The sequence below is a fragment of the Hibiscus syriacus genome, unplaced genomic scaffold (assembly GCF_006381635.1).
Source record: "Hibiscus syriacus cultivar Baekdansim isolate YM2019G1 unplaced genomic scaffold, ASM638163v2 tig00111832_pilon, whole genome shotgun sequence".
Lineage (NCBI taxonomy): Eukaryota > Viridiplantae > Streptophyta > Magnoliopsida > Malvales > Malvaceae > Hibiscus > Hibiscus syriacus.
Genome location: NW_024063190.1, coordinates 559,194 through 579,336, shown reverse-complemented (window position 1 = coordinate 579,336; position 20,143 = coordinate 559,194). Strand labels below are relative to the sequence as shown.

Genomic DNA, 20,143 nt, shown 5'->3' with positions numbered 1-20,143 from the left:
GCCATTTTTTTTTGCGTCCTAGTACCCAGTTCCCTATATCATCTCTTATTACGCCTCCACATGTTTCCCCTGAGGAGCTCTTCCGTTTACCATCTTTGTTAAGTTTTATCCAAGGGGCACATGGTGTTTTCCATTTCTCTTCTCTCTTTCCTTGAGTTTGAACATTCTACGTGGTTTTAAGGTTCCTGGAGTTCAAAAATTCTCTAGTCAGTCTTATTCCCTTTTTAAAGGTTGATTCCTTTTCGCATCTCTCTTGGTAAAAAATGGTTTTGTTCATTCTGTCCCATAATACCCACACGGTGGTTCCAAATAAAGTTGGCCAATGTCCAATATCTTCATTTGTTTCCCTTAATTTCTCCAGATTCTCCATGAGTCAGGTCTTAACATGGCAACTCATAAACTCACGTTTGTCATGTGGCAGCATTCTCTTCCAAATTTGGAATGCCGGAGGACAGTATCTAAGGATGTGAACAATGTTTTCTGTCTGCTCCAGATATTTGGCAATTGGCACCTAGCGTCGATGGCCATATGACGTCTGGCCTTTTCGGTATTCGTGAGTAGCCTGTCATTGGCCAGCCACAACCACACCTTGATTCTAGGGAAGTTTTGATACTTTGCTAGAATCTCTTGGGCTCTGTCTGACTGTTCAGTTAGAACTAAGGGCAAGGTTGTATGATGAATTTACTGAGAACGAACGATTCTCTGTGCCTTTCCAACCAACAAAATCTTCGATTACTGGGTCGAGCGAGTGAGGTTTTGCCTCAAGGGCTAGGATAGCTTTATTTGGGAGTATGTTCCTAATTTTCTCCTAGCTCCATTCGTTGTTTTCATTGATGAGGTCTTTTACTTTGCAAGGAGTTTTAATAATGATGTTCGGTTGGAGATAATGAATCCGAAGGGGACCTAAGCCCTTAATCCAATTATCCTCCCAAAATTTAATATGTTCACCGCTCCCCAGGTTCCATACTACATTTTCTCGAAAGGTTAGCCATACTTTGCATAGGCCTTGCATAGGCCTTTCCATATATGCGAGTCATTTTTTGTAAGGTAGGGATTCGGGAATGATCTCTTTAATTTTGTACTTGCCCTATAGAATTTTAACCCACATTTGATCATTCTTAGTAACAAAATGACAGGCCAGTTTCATGATGAAAGCCATATTTTGGTAGTTAAGTTGCTTCATGCCCATCTCGCATTCCTTGGGAGTTTTGCACAGGGTCTTCCAGTTAACTAGGTGGGTACCACCTCGTTCTTTAGTTTGACCCCAAATAGAATTTCTCATCAGCTTTTCCAGGTCACTACAAGTTCCTTTCGGCAACATCGTAGATTGTATTGTGTAATAGGGAATTGTTGAGAGTACAGACTTGGCTAAAGTGAGCCTACCTACAAGGGATAAGGACTTAGCCTTCCAACCTGTCAAGCGGTTTCTTACATTCTGTACTATTGGATGGTACGTTTTCTTCGTGACTCTTTTATGCAAAGCGAGACCCCGAGGTATTTGCTGAGATCGCTAACTTCCTTGAAGCTTAGACTTGTGATGATGATGGTTTTGGTATCCTTAGGAACATTCACAGAAAAGAAGATGTTGATCTTTGAAACACTCACTTTGTGCCCATAGTTGGTTCAAAAATTATGTATAACCTTCCTCATTACTTTTAATTGAGAAACATTGGCTTCCGCAATGAGAAAGATGTCACCAGCACAAATTAGGTGAGATATTCCAGGTCCAGATTTGGTGAGCTTTATTGGCTTCCAAGCTCCATTGTTGATTTCTTCAGTTATTGCTTGGCCAAATATCTCCATACAAAGCACGAACAAGTATGGGGATAGTGGATCGCCTTACCTAATGTCTCTTGACGGTCCGAAAATCTCTGTGAGAGATCTATTTTAGACAATTTGAGTGGGCACTGAACTAACAATGTTCATAATTATATTCCGTAGGGGGTCAGGAATGCCAACATCTTTAAGCGTGTCGTCAATAAAAGACCATTCAAGGCGATCATACGCTTTCTCTAAATTGATTTTGATTGCCATCAAACCCTTCATTCTTTTTTTTTTGTTGCATTGAGTGGATGACTCCCTGTGCTATTACGATATTGTCAGTGATTGCTCGACCAGGGAAAAAATTGGTTTGGTTACTGGAGATGAGGTCGAGAAGTAGGGGTTTAATTCAATTGACAATGACCTTTGTAACAATTTTATAGATGACTGAACACAGGCTTATTGGTCAGAATTACGAAATTTTTGCAGGGTTTTCTACCTTCGGGATCAACACTAATAAAGTTCTATTAATGGTTTCATCCATAGGCTCGCCTTTTAGAATTTTATTGACTAGTTCGCAAACACTTTCCCCCACTCGGTCCCAATTTTTCTTGTAAAACATGGCATGGATGTCATCTGCTCTGGGAGCCTTGAGGGAGCCCATACTGAAGACCGCTTCTTTTATTTATAGTTCCTCTACGGGAGCTTCCAATGTTGTGAGCTGGCTTGCCTGGATTTTTGGAAACTGGTTCCTCGGGGTTGAAATTTGGTCGTCTCCAATAGAGCTTGTGAAGAGCTTTTTAAAAATTTGAATAGCGTGTGATTTCAAAGCCTCATGGTATGTACAAATATCTCCATCAGTGACTTCTAATACAAATATAGTATTTTCTCTTTGTTTAACAATTGCACTTTTGTGGAAATAACTAGTGTTCTTCTCGCCATATAGTAACCATTTACTTCTTGCTCTTTGGAACCAGAGAATTTCCTCTTGTCTGAGTGTTTCTTCCAGACCAACTTTTAATTCTTTTTCTAAACGGACTAAGAAATCTGAGTGTTTTCTTTGTAGAGCATTATCAGTCCCTCTTAGTCTAGCTTGGAGCTATTTTCTCCTCTTGTTAATGCTACCAAAAGTTTTACTATTCCATTTGGTGACCTCTTCCTTGAACTTTTCCGAGTTTGTGTTCATTTCGAGATTTGTTACCCAATGTTTGTTCAACAGTTCCTCAAAGTTTGGGTGGTTGACCCATTTTGCCAGTGTCCAAAAGGTATTTCATTAACCCCCGATTCTTTGGTCGATTGAATTAGTAGTGGACTATGGTCAGAGTCAATGCGATCCAGATGGATTTCTCTAGTGGCTAGGAGTCAGTTGCTCCATTCCTCGTTTATGAAAGCTCGATCAAGATGTTTTGAAAGATTCCCCCTCATCCAGGTGAATTTTTGACCAACATAGTTTAGTTCTAGGAGGTAGTTGTCGAAAACAAAGTTGTTGAAAATACTGCTGCTCCCTCTGTTCTGTTCGCTACCCCCATGTATATCATCATTCTTGAGAATGCAGTTAAAATCTCCACCAATAATCCATGCTTCATTATTTCCTGGATTCAAGCTCGAAAGTTGGTCCCAAAGTTGTTTCCTTATGGTGATGTTGGGGCTCGCATAGATGGTAGTGAAGAAATTCCACCTAGTAGCACTCTTTAATTTTCCATGAATATATTGATTGGATATCTGGAGGATTTCAATTTTGGATGAGTTATTCCAGAGAAGACAAATCCCCCCACTATAACCTTGTGCTTCTACGCGAAAAGAATTCTCATAACCAAGAGACCCAACAATCTTATCTGTTTTGGTGGCACTCATTCTGGTTTCGAAGAGAGCTACCAACTCAGGTTTATTAGTCTTGATCAAATCTCTAAAATATCTTTGAAAAAATTGGGTGCCCAACACCCTATGTATTCCAAAGTAGGATATTCATCATATAAATAGGGGTTGTTAGAGAGGGGTTCCCTTAGTGCTTTCCTCATTATTCATCGATATATCTTCCAATCTCAGGTTTGGCTGTAGGTTTTCCTCGGTTATTTCTTTTGGAATTGCTGGGTTGCCACTACCTTCCGTAGCATCTCCTAATATCACGTTACTTTGAGCGAAAAGAATTTGTACCCATTCGGTTAAAAGTGGAGTGCTAGGGGTTTTATGATCACCTTGTTTTGATGTTTTGAAAGTTTTGCGGTGGTTAGTTTTTGGTTTGATTTGTTTCTTGTGAGGGTCACTTCTTTTTGTTCTTTCCAAAATAGATATAGCTTTGTGAGTACCGGTTTGCAAACATGGGTTATGTTAAGATATTTGTGCTCCATTGCTAGCTATTATATAAATATTATCAGTAGCTTGTGTCGCAGCCAAATCATTCATTTCGTCAATGGTACCCGAGGTCACTGGGACTTTCACAAGTGTAGCATCAATGGTCTTATTTTCCGTGCCCTTGTATTTGGTATTCCTTGGAGCATTATGGGTATCGGCTTGCTTCCCTTTCCTCTGCTGGTTCCAATGTATGTCCTTTCATTTCACTGCTTCTTTGTTTTCCTTAGTTTCAGTTCTAGTAACGGGGTTCGGATATGCCTTACTATTGTTTCCGGTAACTTGATGGTTGATGTTTTCTTTCTCATCCTAGTTGTTTAAGATTTCAAATCTTGATTTTTAACTTATATGTTCTTTTTCCTTGGTGTTTTGGGTATTCTCTTTCCTTTGTTTGCTTGGTTTGCCTGTCACAAACATCCATGGTCCGAATAGGTTTCCATCCACATAATCTCTTCCTTGTCCCTTGTTGCTCTGTAGGGTTATCGCTGGGATTGTCTGGGGTTGGTCCTTTTCTTTATTATCACCACAACCCTCTTTAGAGTGCCCATATTTTCCAAAAGTGAAACAAATTTGATGGAGACCCCATATTCAATTTTTTTGGATGAAACCATTTATCTTAAGGCATGGTAGGAGATGCTTGTTTAGGTTAACTAAAACACCAAGTCTCGCAAACCTGCCTCGTTCTCCAACATTGGTGTTTAGTCTATTCTTATTACTTTACCAAATAGGTTGGCGATTGACCAGAATAAACTTTTCGTATAGTACCTGTACGGTAAGCCTGGGAGATGAACCCAGACTATCACTTTCAAGTGGTGTTGTTCAGTTGTAGAGAATTCCCTACTCCATAGTTTGACTGTTAGGTAGCTCTCGTAGATCATCCATGGGCTTTCAGTAAGAACTCTCACGTATTCTTCTTCTTGGTCGAACTTGTTCAGATAATAATTGTTATCAAGGTCAACAATGTTTGGTCACCCATGGGTTTCCACATTGTGTAGGTTCTATTAAGAAAAGCCTTATACCCAATCCTTCTCCCTAAAAGTCTGACTATAACCGTTTACTCCATGTTCTTATCAATTATGTTATGTATCCGGTCTGAGAATTGAATTTCCGGGTAGGGACCACTGCTATCAACACGCACATCACCTTCTTGAAGAGTGATATCTTCCTCAATGTGGACGTCGGCATTTTTTTCCCTTTCTTGTTGATCCCGCCACTGTTGCTGTGTATGTAGGTTTCCTGGTCACGTCTGTGTTATTGTTATTGAATTTTTTTGATGTATCTTGGCTTCCAGTAGAATTTTGCTTGCATGTATTAAGCAAATCATCTTCAATATCTTGGGGTAGTTGCCAATCTCAGAACCTATAGTTTCTCTTTATCTATTCCTTTCTTCCTTGTTGCCTGTTGTTCTTCCATGGTTGTAGACGAGGCAGGTCTTGCAAGGGGGGAGGCAGGTGGTGACTTCCCTCGGCGGGGGAGAGTTCTCCTAGGGTTTCCATTGGTTCGATATTTTTCTTAGGGTTTTTTCTTTACTCAATTAGACTCCATGTGTTTTTGTTATACATATTTACTTTGTAGTAGTAAAGCATCAGTAATTAGTATATCTAATATGCTTTGTTATTATGCCTAATTGATAAGGTATTTCTAGGTCCAGACCAAATCTATCTCTACTCATCCAAATTATTCATATAAAATATATAAAATAATAATAATTTTAAAAATAAAAGAAAGAATATAATTTTATATTTACTATTTATATATTATAATAATTAAATTCATATAAAATATATTTTATTTTTTTAATTTATATTTAGGCTAGATAAATTAGTCTAGACTTACGTAAGAGGGTTCAATCGATCATTTTGGTTAATAGACCAAACCAAATTTTTATAATTAACCGAATCGAACAAAATTCAATTAATCGGTTGGTTAATCGAATTAATCGAAATTTATAAATAATATATTATATATTAAATATTTTATATTTTCAACTAATTCGATTAAAACCGAAGTTTAAACACTCTAATATATAAATAATATATATAATATATTAAATTTTTAATAATTTTGGTTAATTCGTTTAACAGATCGATTTTAAACCGAATCAACCAATAACTGTAGTTTGAAAAAAATCATTAACCGTTAATCGACCGACTTAAAATTAACCGACTGATTAATAGAAAAAACTTCGATTCGATCGGTTAAATCGATTTTAACTGAACTTTAAACAACCCTAGAAGCACGGTTAATCACTTTTAAAGACACTGACACGTCAAATAAAATTAAGTTTTTGTTTGGATTGAAAAAATAGTTTAGGAGCTTAAAGTAAAAAAAAAAAATCCTAATTTAAGGAATTATTTTTGATAAAAGTAGTTCAAATATTTAAAATAATTACATGCAGTAAATGATTACAGATAATAATTTAAAGATTTAATTTGAACTTTATGTACTTAAAATAAAGGGTACGGCTTAAGTATATCTTTAATTTAAGCCTTTATTAAATACCTATATCCTGTTTCGTCTCATGTGGTACTCTTTGACTTGGATCATTGAGCCAGTGATTGATTTCTGTATTTTTTCCCGAGTTCTTTCTCGAATGTCCGAGGCTTCATCTCGTAGATGTTGCAATTTACAGAATCTGTAAAACAAATGAAAACTGGTGTAAAAAAGCTTGGAAGATTCCGGTGGCTTCCACTCAAATGAATGTGAAACCACCTTTGCTCTCCGGAGATAAACAGGTGGCCGGTCCTAAACAAAGAATGACCACACATTTGTGCTTTTCCTCTTGTTTCCCTGAAAAAAAAAATATTAAGAATAGAGATACACAATTATTTGATGATGGAGCTGCAAAGTTGATCAAATCTATAAAGGAACATCTACTATGTTTAAGATAGGAGATGAAATTTAATGGTAGGGAGTAGATTTTTAAAATTTTAGGAGGTATAAATTTATATAATTTTAGAGAGGCAAAAATAAATAATTAATAAACAAATTTAAATAAAATATTTAAAATATATAAGGTAACTTGAGAATCATTCATTCATGCATAATTCACAGCTGGTTGCAATAAGTTAGGGTTATAGGACCCATATTTGTTCCATTACAGAACTTCAGATGTGTTTGAGAAATAATTTGTTGAAAGATCCCAAATATTTGTGAATGTGATCATAGACACGTTCAAACTTGGAGTTGCAGTGGATTGCATTATGATTTGGATTATTTGGTATTTCGAGAAAAATGTGTACAATTTCTTGCAATGATGAAGAATTGATTTTTATATATGTTTGATTGACAACGTATGGCACAAAGGAATTATTAACTAAAAATAAATAATAGATATTTTTAAAATTTATTATGATATTAATTGCGCAGGTATTTACTCCAATTCATCTCTCTCCTCCTAAGAGTTGAAATATGTATTTTAGGTGCTCTTGAGTTGCAATATCTAAAAAGTTATGTTTGATATGTGAATGTGAGTATTGAATTATGTGAAATGTTAATTATTGGGTCATAGAGCACGAACCAACTTACCTTTGTGGTTAAAGGAATCATTGTTGTTCTTAGAGGTTACAGGTTCAAGCACCGACGACTGTAGCAGGGTGTTTGGGAATGCTTCTGGAAGTACTTGGCCCAAAATTCTGTTTGAAACACAAAATCATTCTCAAACAACTTATTTTTAGCCAAAAATTCATGTTTGAAACATGATTATTGACTCAACTCAAACCAAGAAAATGAAAAAAATGATGCTTTTGTGTAAAAAAAACTCGATTGGAGAAGCATTCCCAAATGAAACTGTAATATTGATGAAAAATTAAAAAATATATATTTAAAAAACATTAATTAATTAAAATATTTAAAATAACACAAGAAATAATATATCTTTTTGTAGTCACCATTTTTCATCCACCACCTTACATTATTATTATTATTATTATTATTATTAGAGAAAATAACTTCAGTGACCGAAAATGCCTTATAATATACTATTTTAACCAACTTTGTTTGGATTTGCCAAAATGACCAACAAATTCGCAACCCAGGTTCCAAATTCGCAACGCGAAAGTCAAATTCGCAACGCGATTTTAAGATTCGTAACGCGATAGTCGAAATTCGCAACGCGATACTCCAAAATCGCAATGCATTTGTTTCTTAAGAATTTTCTCTAAAAAGATAGTATCCGCGCGGACGTGTCAAAGACACGTATTACCACGACCACAACCACGACGCGACGGGACGACGGTTGCGGTGCGCGAGAGTCCCCCTTGTTCTCTTTCACTCAACAAGGAAGTGGGAAATCCAAGCCTTAAATACCCATTCCCAATAGTGTTTCCAATACTATGTGGGATTGAGTATTACCAACACTTGTTTCCAATGCTAAGTTGAAACATTTAACATTTAACATTTAACATTCGGAAGTTGGAACACATTTAATCAATGCTTGAGAAGGCAATGTACTTGGCGAAAGTTGGGTTAAGAGAAGATAAAAGAGATGATGTGAAGCAAGAGTAAGCACTTCGTCGTGTTCCCCCGACGATGTCGCCATCACACCATGTAGCCAACACAAAAGACATTTGATTAACCCCAATGTGTTGTGTACATCCTGGCACGTAATAATGGAATAGGATCTTATGTTAAAAACAAATATCACTTAAATATTGCAAAACAAACCAAGTTTTCCCAATTCGATTACAAATATCACTTAATTATCTTGGCCATCGAAAGGATGTCACTTGGTTAAATGTGTTGCAACTTCCAAATGTTAAATGTTTCAACTTAGCATTGGAAACAAGTGTTGGTAATACTCAATCCCACATAGTATTGGAAACACTATTGGGAATGGGTATTTAAGGCTTGGATTTCCCACTTCCTTGTTGAGTGAAAGAGAACAAGGGGGACTCTCGCGCGCCGCCGCCGCCCGTTCCGTCCCGTGGTCGTGGTCGTGGTAATACGTGTCTTCGACACGTCTGCGCGGATACTATCTTTTTAGAGAAAATTCTTAAGAAACAAATGCATTGCGAATTTAAAATTGTGTTGCGATTTTCGACTATCGCGTTGCGAATTTGATAATCGTGTTGCGAATCTGGAAACTGAGTTGAAAAATTGGAGTTCGCGTTACGAATTTGACTTATGTGTTGCGAATTTGACTTTCACGTTGCGAATTTGTAACTTGGGTTGCGAAATTTGAGATCACGTTGCGAATTTGTTGGTCATTTTGGCAAATCCAAAAAAAGTTGGTTAAAATCGTATATTATAAGGCATTTTCGGTCACTGAGGTTATTTTCTCTTATTATTATTATTATTATAAAAATATTATTACAATCCCAAAATACCCAAACTAAACCCAAGCCCATTACCTAACAATACAAATCCGAGCCCAGACCAAACCTAAACATAGGCCCAAACCAAAGCCCAAACCCTAACCTTAACCCTAACACATCCTTATCAACTATCGTCGCTGTCGCCAGAGTTGAGATTCCATTTGTCGACCGAGCTTGTCCCACCTCCAACAGCACCGATCGTCGCCGCCGTCGAGTCTAGCTAAACCAGATCGTCAGAGATCTCAATAAAACCCTAAAAATCTAGGGAATTTAAGGATAAAATCATCATAAACAGTAAATGTCAAGAGCAAGTAGGGATTAGATTTCTTTTTTTATTTTATTTATCCCTCTAATCTCAGGTATAAAAACCCGACGGAAAAGTTGTAAAAGGGCTCTTTTTTTTCCAGAAAAGCAAATAAAAAAAAATTTAAAGGTAATTTTTCTCTCTTCTTGTTTCTAATATAGCATACTTTTTAGAAAAGAAAAAAAAAGAAAAAGAAGGGAGCTAAAGAGTTACCTGAGAAAGGGGAAGTCGAACCGAAGGGTTGGTTTGTCTTTGAGGTCGCCAGAGATGGGGAGATGAACTTTTGAGGTGTTTTTCAGGGTCTTTAGGGTTTTGTTAGGTGATTTAGACCCTAGATTTGAGTTTAGGAGGTCGAAAAAGGATTGGGGACTGTTTTGTGTTCGTTTTAGGAACTTCGGCCACCGTGTGTGGTGGCCAGAGCGGCGATCGAGGCGGCAGCATGATGGGTCGGTGGGTGGTCGATCGAGAGAGAAGTAAAGGAGGGTTTGAGAGAGTTTTCCCCTCAGAAATAGGTTAGAATGAAAAAGAGAAAAAATGTGTTTTATAGAGGAGTTTAGGGATTATTTACATTTAAATTCTCCAAGTTTAGTCATGTTTTTGTATTTTGGTCACCTACAAGGACCAAATATGTTATTTACCCTTTTATATTGCATTCATTTTGTTATTTTCCCTTTTTTACTCATGTTATGTATTGATTGGTATAATTGCATTCATTTTCCCCTAGTTTTAGTGTGTTTTTGCATTCTGGTCACCTATAGTGATTATTTAATTTTATTTCAATTTTGTTGGATTGATTTTATAATTTTCCCATTTTTTGTTTATTAGTGCATTTTAGGCTTATTAAAAAAACAAATAATCATGCTTTAGTCCTTCCAGTTTCAGCGTGTTTTTATATTTAAGTCATTTACCTGTTTTTTTATTTTGTTTGAATTTAGTTATTTAATTTCTGTTTATTTTAATTTGGACCTTGATTATAGTATTTATGCTTTAATTTCATTTTGATCCTCAATTTGTGATTTTTATTACACTCTAGTCCTTATACTTTTTATTGCATATCGCTTTGTATTATAAATTTAAATTTTTTCCTTAAGTTTGCTTTATTTAATTTGTTTTTATTACTTGAATTTGCAAGGTTGGTGTTTTCTTTGCCATTTAATTTAATTAGTTGGTTCATTTCATGTTTAATTTGATCCATTTTTTTTACTTTCATTTAAATTGGATGATTAATTAGTATTTCTAGTTTTTTTTAAAAAATTAATTAGCTTTAGATATTGTCCTTAGATTAGGACGGTCTAATACATAATTTGATTTAGTAATTAGGGTTTCATCTTAGTTTTAATTAGGGAGCAATTCGATTCGAGTTTTCGCATAAAATGCCCGATTACTTGAGTCGATTGTTTGAATCCTTAAATTGTTAATCATTAACTAATTTTAAAGCCTACTTAGTTATCCCTTAATTTTTAATAATTAACTAGGACAATTATTAGAGCTTTGATTTATTGGTTAGCCCTTAAACTTTAGGTATTATAGATTTAGACCTTCTACTTTAGACTTTAGTTTCCTTGCATTTTAGTCCTTAAACTATTAAGTAGAACTTTAAATTAACATGATCAATTTGGATAATTAGAGCCTCCACTTTAGGTTAGATTTCAATCTAGTCCCTTTAATTTATAGAGTAGTCTAAGTTGCCCCTCGCCTAAATGCTCAAGGGACCATCTCGATTATTCGATTTAATAACAAATTAAAATCAAATAAGATTAATATTAGAGCCTACATTTTTAGGTTTATGCGTCTAATTTCTTTAATTTTCATAAAGTTGACACTTTAAGATAGAGAAAGTCTTAATATACTTAATTAGGATTTTTTTAATAATAAATTGTTTGATTGCATCTTATTTTCAAACACAAGGCAATGTTCACTTATTAGGAAGTCAACAATATATCTTCCGCAAGTATACTAAGGGGGTAACTACTGGTGATTCCTGAAATAGGTCGACATCATTTTCAAGACTGCATCATGATTTCTAAAATATCGAGGTAATGTTTGGTTATTGGGCACAATAATTGATCTCTCGCATTCATGCTAGGAGGCGAATGCTATTGGCTTTAATAAACGAGTACTCTTTACAACTTTGCATTTGTAATAATTTTTAAAATTAGATGAAGTTCGAACTCAAAAATTTCAATTTTCAATATAGGGTAATCAACTAGGTACCAATTTTTGGGCGATGTGGGAGTGTTAATCCTTCCTCACGCGTAACTGACTCCCGAACCTATTCTTTAGTTTTCGTAGACCCTAAACTTGATATTTTGATAAAAATAAAATATTTTGTTAAAATCACTCTGTTTTTATGGTGTCTCGATCGCACCATAAAATAATTGGTGGCGACTCCTCACTTTTCAAAATCTTTTCAAAGAAAAACCACTAAGTCGTACAAAGTTTTCTCCCACCCGGGCAAAAAACGGTGTGGACACTTTTTAATGTCATAATATTGTGTCTCTTTATCCCATTCCTTATTTATATAATTGTCATAATTTATTATTGAGATAAATGGGGGAGATCAAGGGATTTTATACTAATCAAATCACATATTTATCCAGATCTATGAAAGATAATTATGAAGTTATTGTGGAGATATGCTAACTAGCTTACTTGCCAATAAAAGGTTTTTAAGTCCTTCATGTTCCACAAACAGTAAAAGAAGAGCGAAGAGCATAAATTTATATACCATTTTTGTGCACTTTCATTGTTATATCATTATCATTCAGTCTTCATCTGAATTGGTATCTTCAATTAAGAAAAAATGGGGAGAGTTGTTAAGAGGAAGCTTTCATCCTGTGCTCTGGTTTTTAATAGAAATGCTTGCAGTTCATGAAGACTAACGTTACCTTAAATCTGCCATTAATTCATGCAAAGTAAAAGAATAAAGTTGAGATGCAATCAGTACGTAACCTGGAAAAAGAATGATGTGATGAGTCGGGGGACGGAAACTGTGAAGGATTGTCATTTCCAGAAACCAAGGCTGATATCGAAGTCCGCCATGTCAAAATTAAATTAAATAAAACCTGAAAATATACAATCATACAAAATCAAAATCAATATATTAAGACGGGACCGGATTCGCTTAGATTATGGCCTAAAACTAAAAATTTTACATTAATTTATAATTATTATATTTAAATAAATAAATGATTTAGAAATAATTAAAATTTATAACTCATAAATAAATACTCCATGTGTCCTATAAAATATGTCAATTATTAATTCTTTTGTGTCAATTTTTTAAACTTCGACTATTTATTATTTAAATTTTAATTGATAAAAGTATATAAAAATACATTTTAAAAACCTTCTATCAAGTAATTTTATAAACATATATTTTATAAAAAATTAATTATTTAAAATAAAAAATTGACTTATAAAAAATCAGCAAGAGACATTTTTTTATGGGACGGGATCTTTTAACTCACGGTAGAATAGTAACTCTTTTTACCATAATCTCAAGTCTCAAATTTAAACCCTACAAATCTTAAACCCTAAAGCTTAAATCTTAAACCGTGAATTTAAAAAAGAAAAATATTGTTTTACTGTGAGTTAAAGAAATATTAATTTATGAATTATAAATTTAATTTAAATCTAAATTATTTATTTATTTAAATCTAATAGCTATAAATTTACCTAAATATATATAGACTCCTCGTAAATGTTCACATTACATCAAACAAATGTTGACAGAGGAGTCTAGTTTTACACAGAGAGAATTCCTCCCAACAGAGGTTGGAAACCTTATTAAGATTAGGCTTGTTTTCCTTTAGCATGAATTAATCACTAATTGGTCGTGTTTGCCTTCCATAGTATGTCCCAATTTTCACGATACCGGCGGATCTGACAATAAAGAAGGCATTATTCCAAGTATATAAGCTTTCCGTACAATATCATGAGATTTAAACTCATAATAAATATAAAGAAAATAAATGCATATCTAGAGATTCATAGTAAATGTTAGCACTGTGCTGTAGTAATGATCGGTGGGATGAACACGTATGTTAATGATATGAAACTTTTAAATAGAATGAATACAAATAAAATTTATGAATAATTAATCGAAGAAAATTCAAATTTTAGGGTTAGCATTATCAATAAAATAAGTAACTAATCGAAAGAAAATTTGGATTTCAGGGTGTCCATGTGCCCACCTTAGATGTGCTGGGAATCCGCCACTGACAATGAGAGGATATTAGTTATAATAATGAATCGGTGAAAAATTGATAAAAATATTATTGTTAAAAAATCTAAATTTTTATATAATTAAAATATATATTTAATTTTTTATTATTAATAATTTATTTTTATTTTTAATTTTTATAAACATTTCTTCTTAATTACAATATTACATCCCACCCCCATAAAACCGATAATGATATGCATCTCTGTGTCGTTATCTGCATGCCAATAATTATGATGAGCTGAATTGGCGTCAGCTTAGTGAATGAGGACCACCACACCCTCTTCGATCAGGCCATGATATCTAATCCCCTCACACAATTCTCAGCTTCAATTATAATGGACACGTCCCTCTCCATATAACAATAATGTAAAATAAATATAATCATATCACACATATATACTTTTATGTTTAATTTTTATACATTCATTTTTTTAATTTAAAATTCTGTGTTTGTCCTTATAATCTCTCGTGTATTAACGATTTACAGCTTCATTTTTTTTGTTAATATATGATAGATGAGGTGAACATCGATGATGATCTATCTGTCATATATTCTCAGCAAGCCAAGCCATTTGCATGATTAATTAATTCATTGAACGCACGAATTTATTAATTTCCGAACCTTACTCTTCTCTGTCCATAAATTATGAGTACGATCATTAGCCAATTGACATCGATACAGCCATTTTTTTGGGGAAGCGACGATCGTCAGCCACAAGTCAAATCAAATGTACCCTAAGGATTAGCATAATTATACATTTGGGTACCTAAAATTAGCTTCAATGTTTAAATTGGTACTATTTTTTTCTTTTGTATGAGTGAATGTATAGAGCGTGGGGTCTGGAAAGTTAAGAGAGGGGAGCTAGGAATAGCAATTGAATAATTAAATTTGGTGGGTGATGTACATCATAAAGTGTCAAAACAAAACGATGCCATAAAAAGCAAATTTCGAAAGCAGTCCAAGTAATCCAAGGGCGATGAGTCCATCTCGTCGACATATGTTTTGCGTACAACCACGAATCTGGCAACCCCTCCCATCTCCACCTAGCACAAAATCCCAACCATACAATACGCTCAAACCACGAAACCTCAACGTCATTATTAATTTCTTTATTAATGTAGTAAACTTAATTCAACCAAATTAAATGCATTTACAGCGAAAAATAAAACACTCCATCTATCCTCCGGGGAGAAAATCGTTTTGCTTTCAATTAGGTGTAGAAAGGGACGAAATATTAACTTCTATAATTATGTATCATAATTCAGCTTTGTTGTTATTATAACTTAGGACCTTAACTTAATTAAACTATGGTTTTATCCTTTGTATCAATCTCACTTTAGTTTATAATTTGATCCATTATCATCTGATATAATAATTCCTTTAAATCACCTTGGCCTGAACATTCATGAATTAATATGGGTTAGGAACATGTAAATACCACGTTTTAGATAGGTGAAGAATATGAATCTCACATGAGAGGTGTTCTAAAATTTATAAATGATGGTGTTGCACATTTTATTAGTTTTTTTTTGAAAAGAGGGTAAGAATCTCGTGATAAATTATATCAGAGTGATTCTTTGATTGGTTCGTAACAAGGACGTCGTGAGATTGAGTGGGAAATAATATCACTATGGAGAGATGGAGAGATGAAGACATGAACCCCACATTGTAAAGAAAAACATAATTCTTTGAATTTATCAATAGTGACATCACATATTCTATCATATATATATCTTTTGAGAAGATGGTAATAATTTTGTGACATAAGATAGTCATGCCTTAAGGGTTTCATGAATGCCCTTTATATAAGAATCTTATAAATGGACAATTGATTCTGAAAATTTTAAATTATCATATATTTTAAATATTTTATATTAATAATCCCTCTTCGTTCTTATAATTTACTTTCACACTAAAATTTTATAACTACACTTTGAATATAAAATCATACATCTATATTACTTACCATTACGACAACATGGTTTGTTGTCCAAATCCATGTTTTTCACCTCTGTATTACTTACCATTACGACAACATGGTTTGTTGTTCAAATCCATGTTTTTCACCTCTTTCTCGTATAGCAATAACAAAGTTCGGGTTGAAACAGAAAAAGGGTCTGGGACTCTCGTATACCATACGAAACCTTTGCCATGTACAGCACCGAAACGCAATCGAACAAAAAGCAAATTAAACAACAAACAGACATTACTTCTGAGAGAGAGAGAGAGAGAGAGAGAGAGAAGTTATTAATTAGGGCTGACACGGATGAGACCGTTCCACTCTGCATGATAAAACTTGTTATTATATCATTCCTGAACCGAACCCGAAACGGCTTCAAAGGTTGTGTTTCCATTACATCACTTGAATCTCGGCTTTTCGGCGGACACCTTTTCTGGTCTCTCTGTAACGTAAACAGATTCTTCTACTATCTTACAAACTCTAGGCGCGTGTCCACCACTTCCTTTTAAACTATGCATGCACTTGTGATTTATCATTAAATGTAATGGCGTCTCTTTTTTAGTTTATTAAATTGTATGCTGCATCTTAATTCTGACATTGTACGTAGCCATTAGTTTGATAATCATTGGCTTGATAATATATAGATTTATGTCTAATATTTAAGGGTGGCAAAATGAGAAATGAAATGCCAATAGGTCGGAACGAAGGACACGCGAGTGAAGAGGCACGTGGGGGGTAAGGCCAAAACAAGATGAATGATTTTATGCGAAGCTACCTACTAATGTTTCCACTTGTCATGCAAAGTAGAAAGAGTTTGATACGCATACACAGTGCGTGCTCTGCCTCAATGATTCACCACGCCTACACTCGTCCCTGTATATAACCCCCCTCCCTTTCCTCTAACCTCATGACAAAACCCTCATAAAGAGAGACCCAGGAATTATTCCTTCAGATCCTCCGTTTGTCTTTTGCTTCTCCTTTGTTTTCATACAAAGAGATGGCTTTAATGGCAGATCACCATTCCTGGGCAATTGCATTTGGAGTCTTGGGTAATAATTTATAGTTCCAAAATTCTGCTGCATGATGGCTCCGTATTCAATCTTCTTGGCTTTAAGTTTTCAGTTTTGTTTTGGGTCATTTTGAGAGCTCATTTAAGCCATTCCCTCCTCTATTTCAGTAATATATATTTTACACGTTACGCTAGAGCTTTAAGTTCATCATTCTGTTCCTTGTACTTCTTCATGAGGTTTTTGGTCATTGTTTGGTTAAGCTAAACAACTAATTTATACACGCACTGTCTGTTTTCCTTTTTCATGGTACAAGAAGTGTTAGTTCGCTTGCAGATATTTAGTGTTTGACACCTATAGGATGATCCACCATCCCAATCATATGAAAATTATTCATTTATATGGAAATAAAACAAATGTATCATCTGCATGAATGCATTTTATTTTATTTTGGTTTTCTAGTTGAGCAACGAGAACTTCATGATGAATTGTGTTTGCAATTGGTTGCAGGCAACATCATCTCAGTCCTTGTATACCTGGCTCCCGTGTAAGCATCAGTCTTTTTCATCTTCTTTTCAACTCAAAACCAATGGTTTAAATCCGATATCTATCAATCTATCTATTGATTTATCTATCGATTACATGACGAACAATAATAATAATAACCTTTTTTCTTCTGCATAAAATTCTCAGACCAACATTCTACAGAATATACAAAAAGAAAACAACCGAGAGTTTCCAATCACTCCCATACCAGGTGGCATTGTTCAGCTCCATGCTATGGCTTTACTACGCCTTGATGAAAAAGGGCGCTTTCCTGCTCATCACCATCAACTCCTTTGGATGTGTTGTAGAGACTATATACATATCTATGTTCATAGCTTATGCAACCAAGAACAGCAGGGTAAATTCACTTCCCATGCTCTTTTTTTTAATGTATTATTCCATGGTTTAATTTGTCTTTTCTAAATCTGATTTTGGAATTGCAGGCATCTGCTATAAAACTTTTTGTATCCCTCAACGTTGGTCTCTTCTCATTGATTCTCATTCTCACACACTTCCTGGTGAAAGGTGAAGTTCGTGTGCAGGTTCTCGGTTGGATGTGCGTTGCTTTCTCTATATCTGTATTTGCAGCCCCCTTAAGCATTGTGGTCAGTATAAATTTCTGTAAAAATCCATTTTTGCTCATCGATTTCTTCAAGTTATTAAACGTGTATGTCGTGTTTTATCGGCCTCAGGCGCGAGTGATTCGAACAAAGAGCGTCGAGTTTATGCCTTTCAATCTGTCGTTTTTCCTAACAATAAGTGCAGTGATGTGGTTTGCTTATGGACTATTCATGAAGGACCTCTGTGTAGCTGTAAGTTGGTTTCTTGTTCAATTGATCAAACCCTTTCGACTTCATTTTGACGTTTGAGCCACAAATTTGATTTTCTTTTCTGGTTCGTTTACAGCTCCCGAATGTTGCGGGCTTCGTCCTGGGGATGCTCCAGATGCTGCTTTACGCGATTTACCGAAACGGCGGCGAGGCTGCGGAGGAGAAGAAGCTGCCGGAACAGATGAAAGGCGGTGTTGTGCTCAGCACATTAGGCCCCTCGGAAGTTTATCCGGTAGCTGTAGACATTAGCACAAAAGAAGATAAGACAGAGCGTGAAGAGAGAGGGGAGGCCGGCAAAAATGATGTGAAAAACTTGGGAGGTTCCGATGAATGCCCTGTTTGATTTAAGCACTAGAATGTAGGTACAACCAGTTCATGAATTTGTTTGTTCTAATGCCTCGTTTCTTTTCAAATCCCAGCACAAGTGAACCAATAATATATATGTATTTGTGCCATGCTTGTTTTTAGTTATATCTCTGATGCCATATGGTACAGAATATGTATTTTTGGAATTTCACGGGATACCTTCTTACGTGGACGGGCACAAAAAGCCAAACTATAAAATTTTACTAACAAAATCATATTGTAGAAATATTACAAAAATATTTAAAATATATAAAAATTTAAAATTTTCAAAACGTCTGTCCTCACGTCCCTCCCTTCCGGCCATCTCAGTTTCTTAGGAATTTAAGGATCATGAGTCATGTCGAGATGTGACAACGGATGAGTCGGCTGAGTTTTTAGCCGAACTAAACCCGATCCAAAACTATTACATAGATACGAGTTTATGCTCAAAATTTCATAATACGGCTTTGTTATTTTACTTGATAATAATGTATACCCTTTAGAGTGTTTTTCATTATTGTCGTCGTCGTCATCTTATATGCTTCAACAAAAAGATGTGAAGCAAAGAAAGAAGATGAGAAGAGAATTTGAAAAAGAGGGGCAGCTGTTCAATGTTTTCTAGTGCTAAAATGAAAGCATTGCCGAGCTTTTTGGTTGGACCACAGATTTAAGGACCCGATTGGAATTCGTAAATCCAAATCCGTTTTATAAGGTTTAGATCTTAAAATTTTGGACTCGACAGATTCGAATCGAATCTAAATCTTCTGATTAAAGTACAAATCTGAGTCTAGACCCATTTACCCATTTATAGAAATCCCACATTTGGTTATAATATATATGACATAATAGGTTTTAAACCTCAGTTCTTGTAGGGTTGATTTTTATACTTGCTTTTTTTTAATTGCAATTACTTTGAGATATTGTTATATACTCATCGGATAGTCTATTTTATACCCACCTTCTTTTTTGTTATATACTCACCTTCTCGCCACTGTTATAAATGTTTTTGTTGTAATTTTTGTAATTTTTTCACACCAAATTCATCATTATTTGTTTGCTGAATTTTCAGAGATTATGCATGAACAATTGAATGTTAATGGAGTTACTTTCAAAGATAATGATGTTGGTTCTAGTCATCCTATTGAAAAAACCATTTGAAGTGCCTGAATCAAATAGGAAAGAAAGGTATTCTAAAAGCTTTGTTGAGATTGGAAATGATCGTGAGAAAGAAAATATAGGTCGAATGGTTGTTTTTTTAACAGACCCGTTTTGGACTCGGATTCGTGAGATCCATTGGATATGGGTCTCAATTTTTTATACCCGTGGATTCGGAACGGGTCTAGATCCAGGATGTGAAAATGGGTCTGGTCCAGATCCAGCCCGTTGCCATCCCTAGCTAGAAATATGTCTTCATTGGTTGAAATCATCAATAATATGAAAAACAATCAGGATCTAATAATATCAAATCATCAAGAATAATAAATATTAGATTTGTGG

The 20,143-nt window shown here is 34.8% G+C and overlaps 1 protein-coding gene across 1 annotated transcript; it reads left to right on the top strand.

The window, feature by feature from the left end:
- Positions 1 to 16,832: 16,832 nt before the first annotated feature.
- Positions 16,833 to 18,756, top strand: LOC120171271 (bidirectional sugar transporter SWEET15-like). Its single transcript, XM_039179000.1, has 6 exons — positions 16,833 to 16,967; positions 17,436 to 17,472; positions 17,619 to 17,829; positions 17,915 to 18,076; positions 18,164 to 18,283; positions 18,378 to 18,756. The coding sequence occupies exons 1-6, from the start codon at positions 16,916 to 16,918 to the stop codon at positions 18,642 to 18,644; spliced, it is 849 nt and encodes a 282-aa protein (XP_039034931.1). The 5' UTR covers positions 16,833 to 16,915; the 3' UTR covers positions 18,645 to 18,756.
- Positions 18,757 to 20,143: the final 1,387 nt, after the last annotated feature.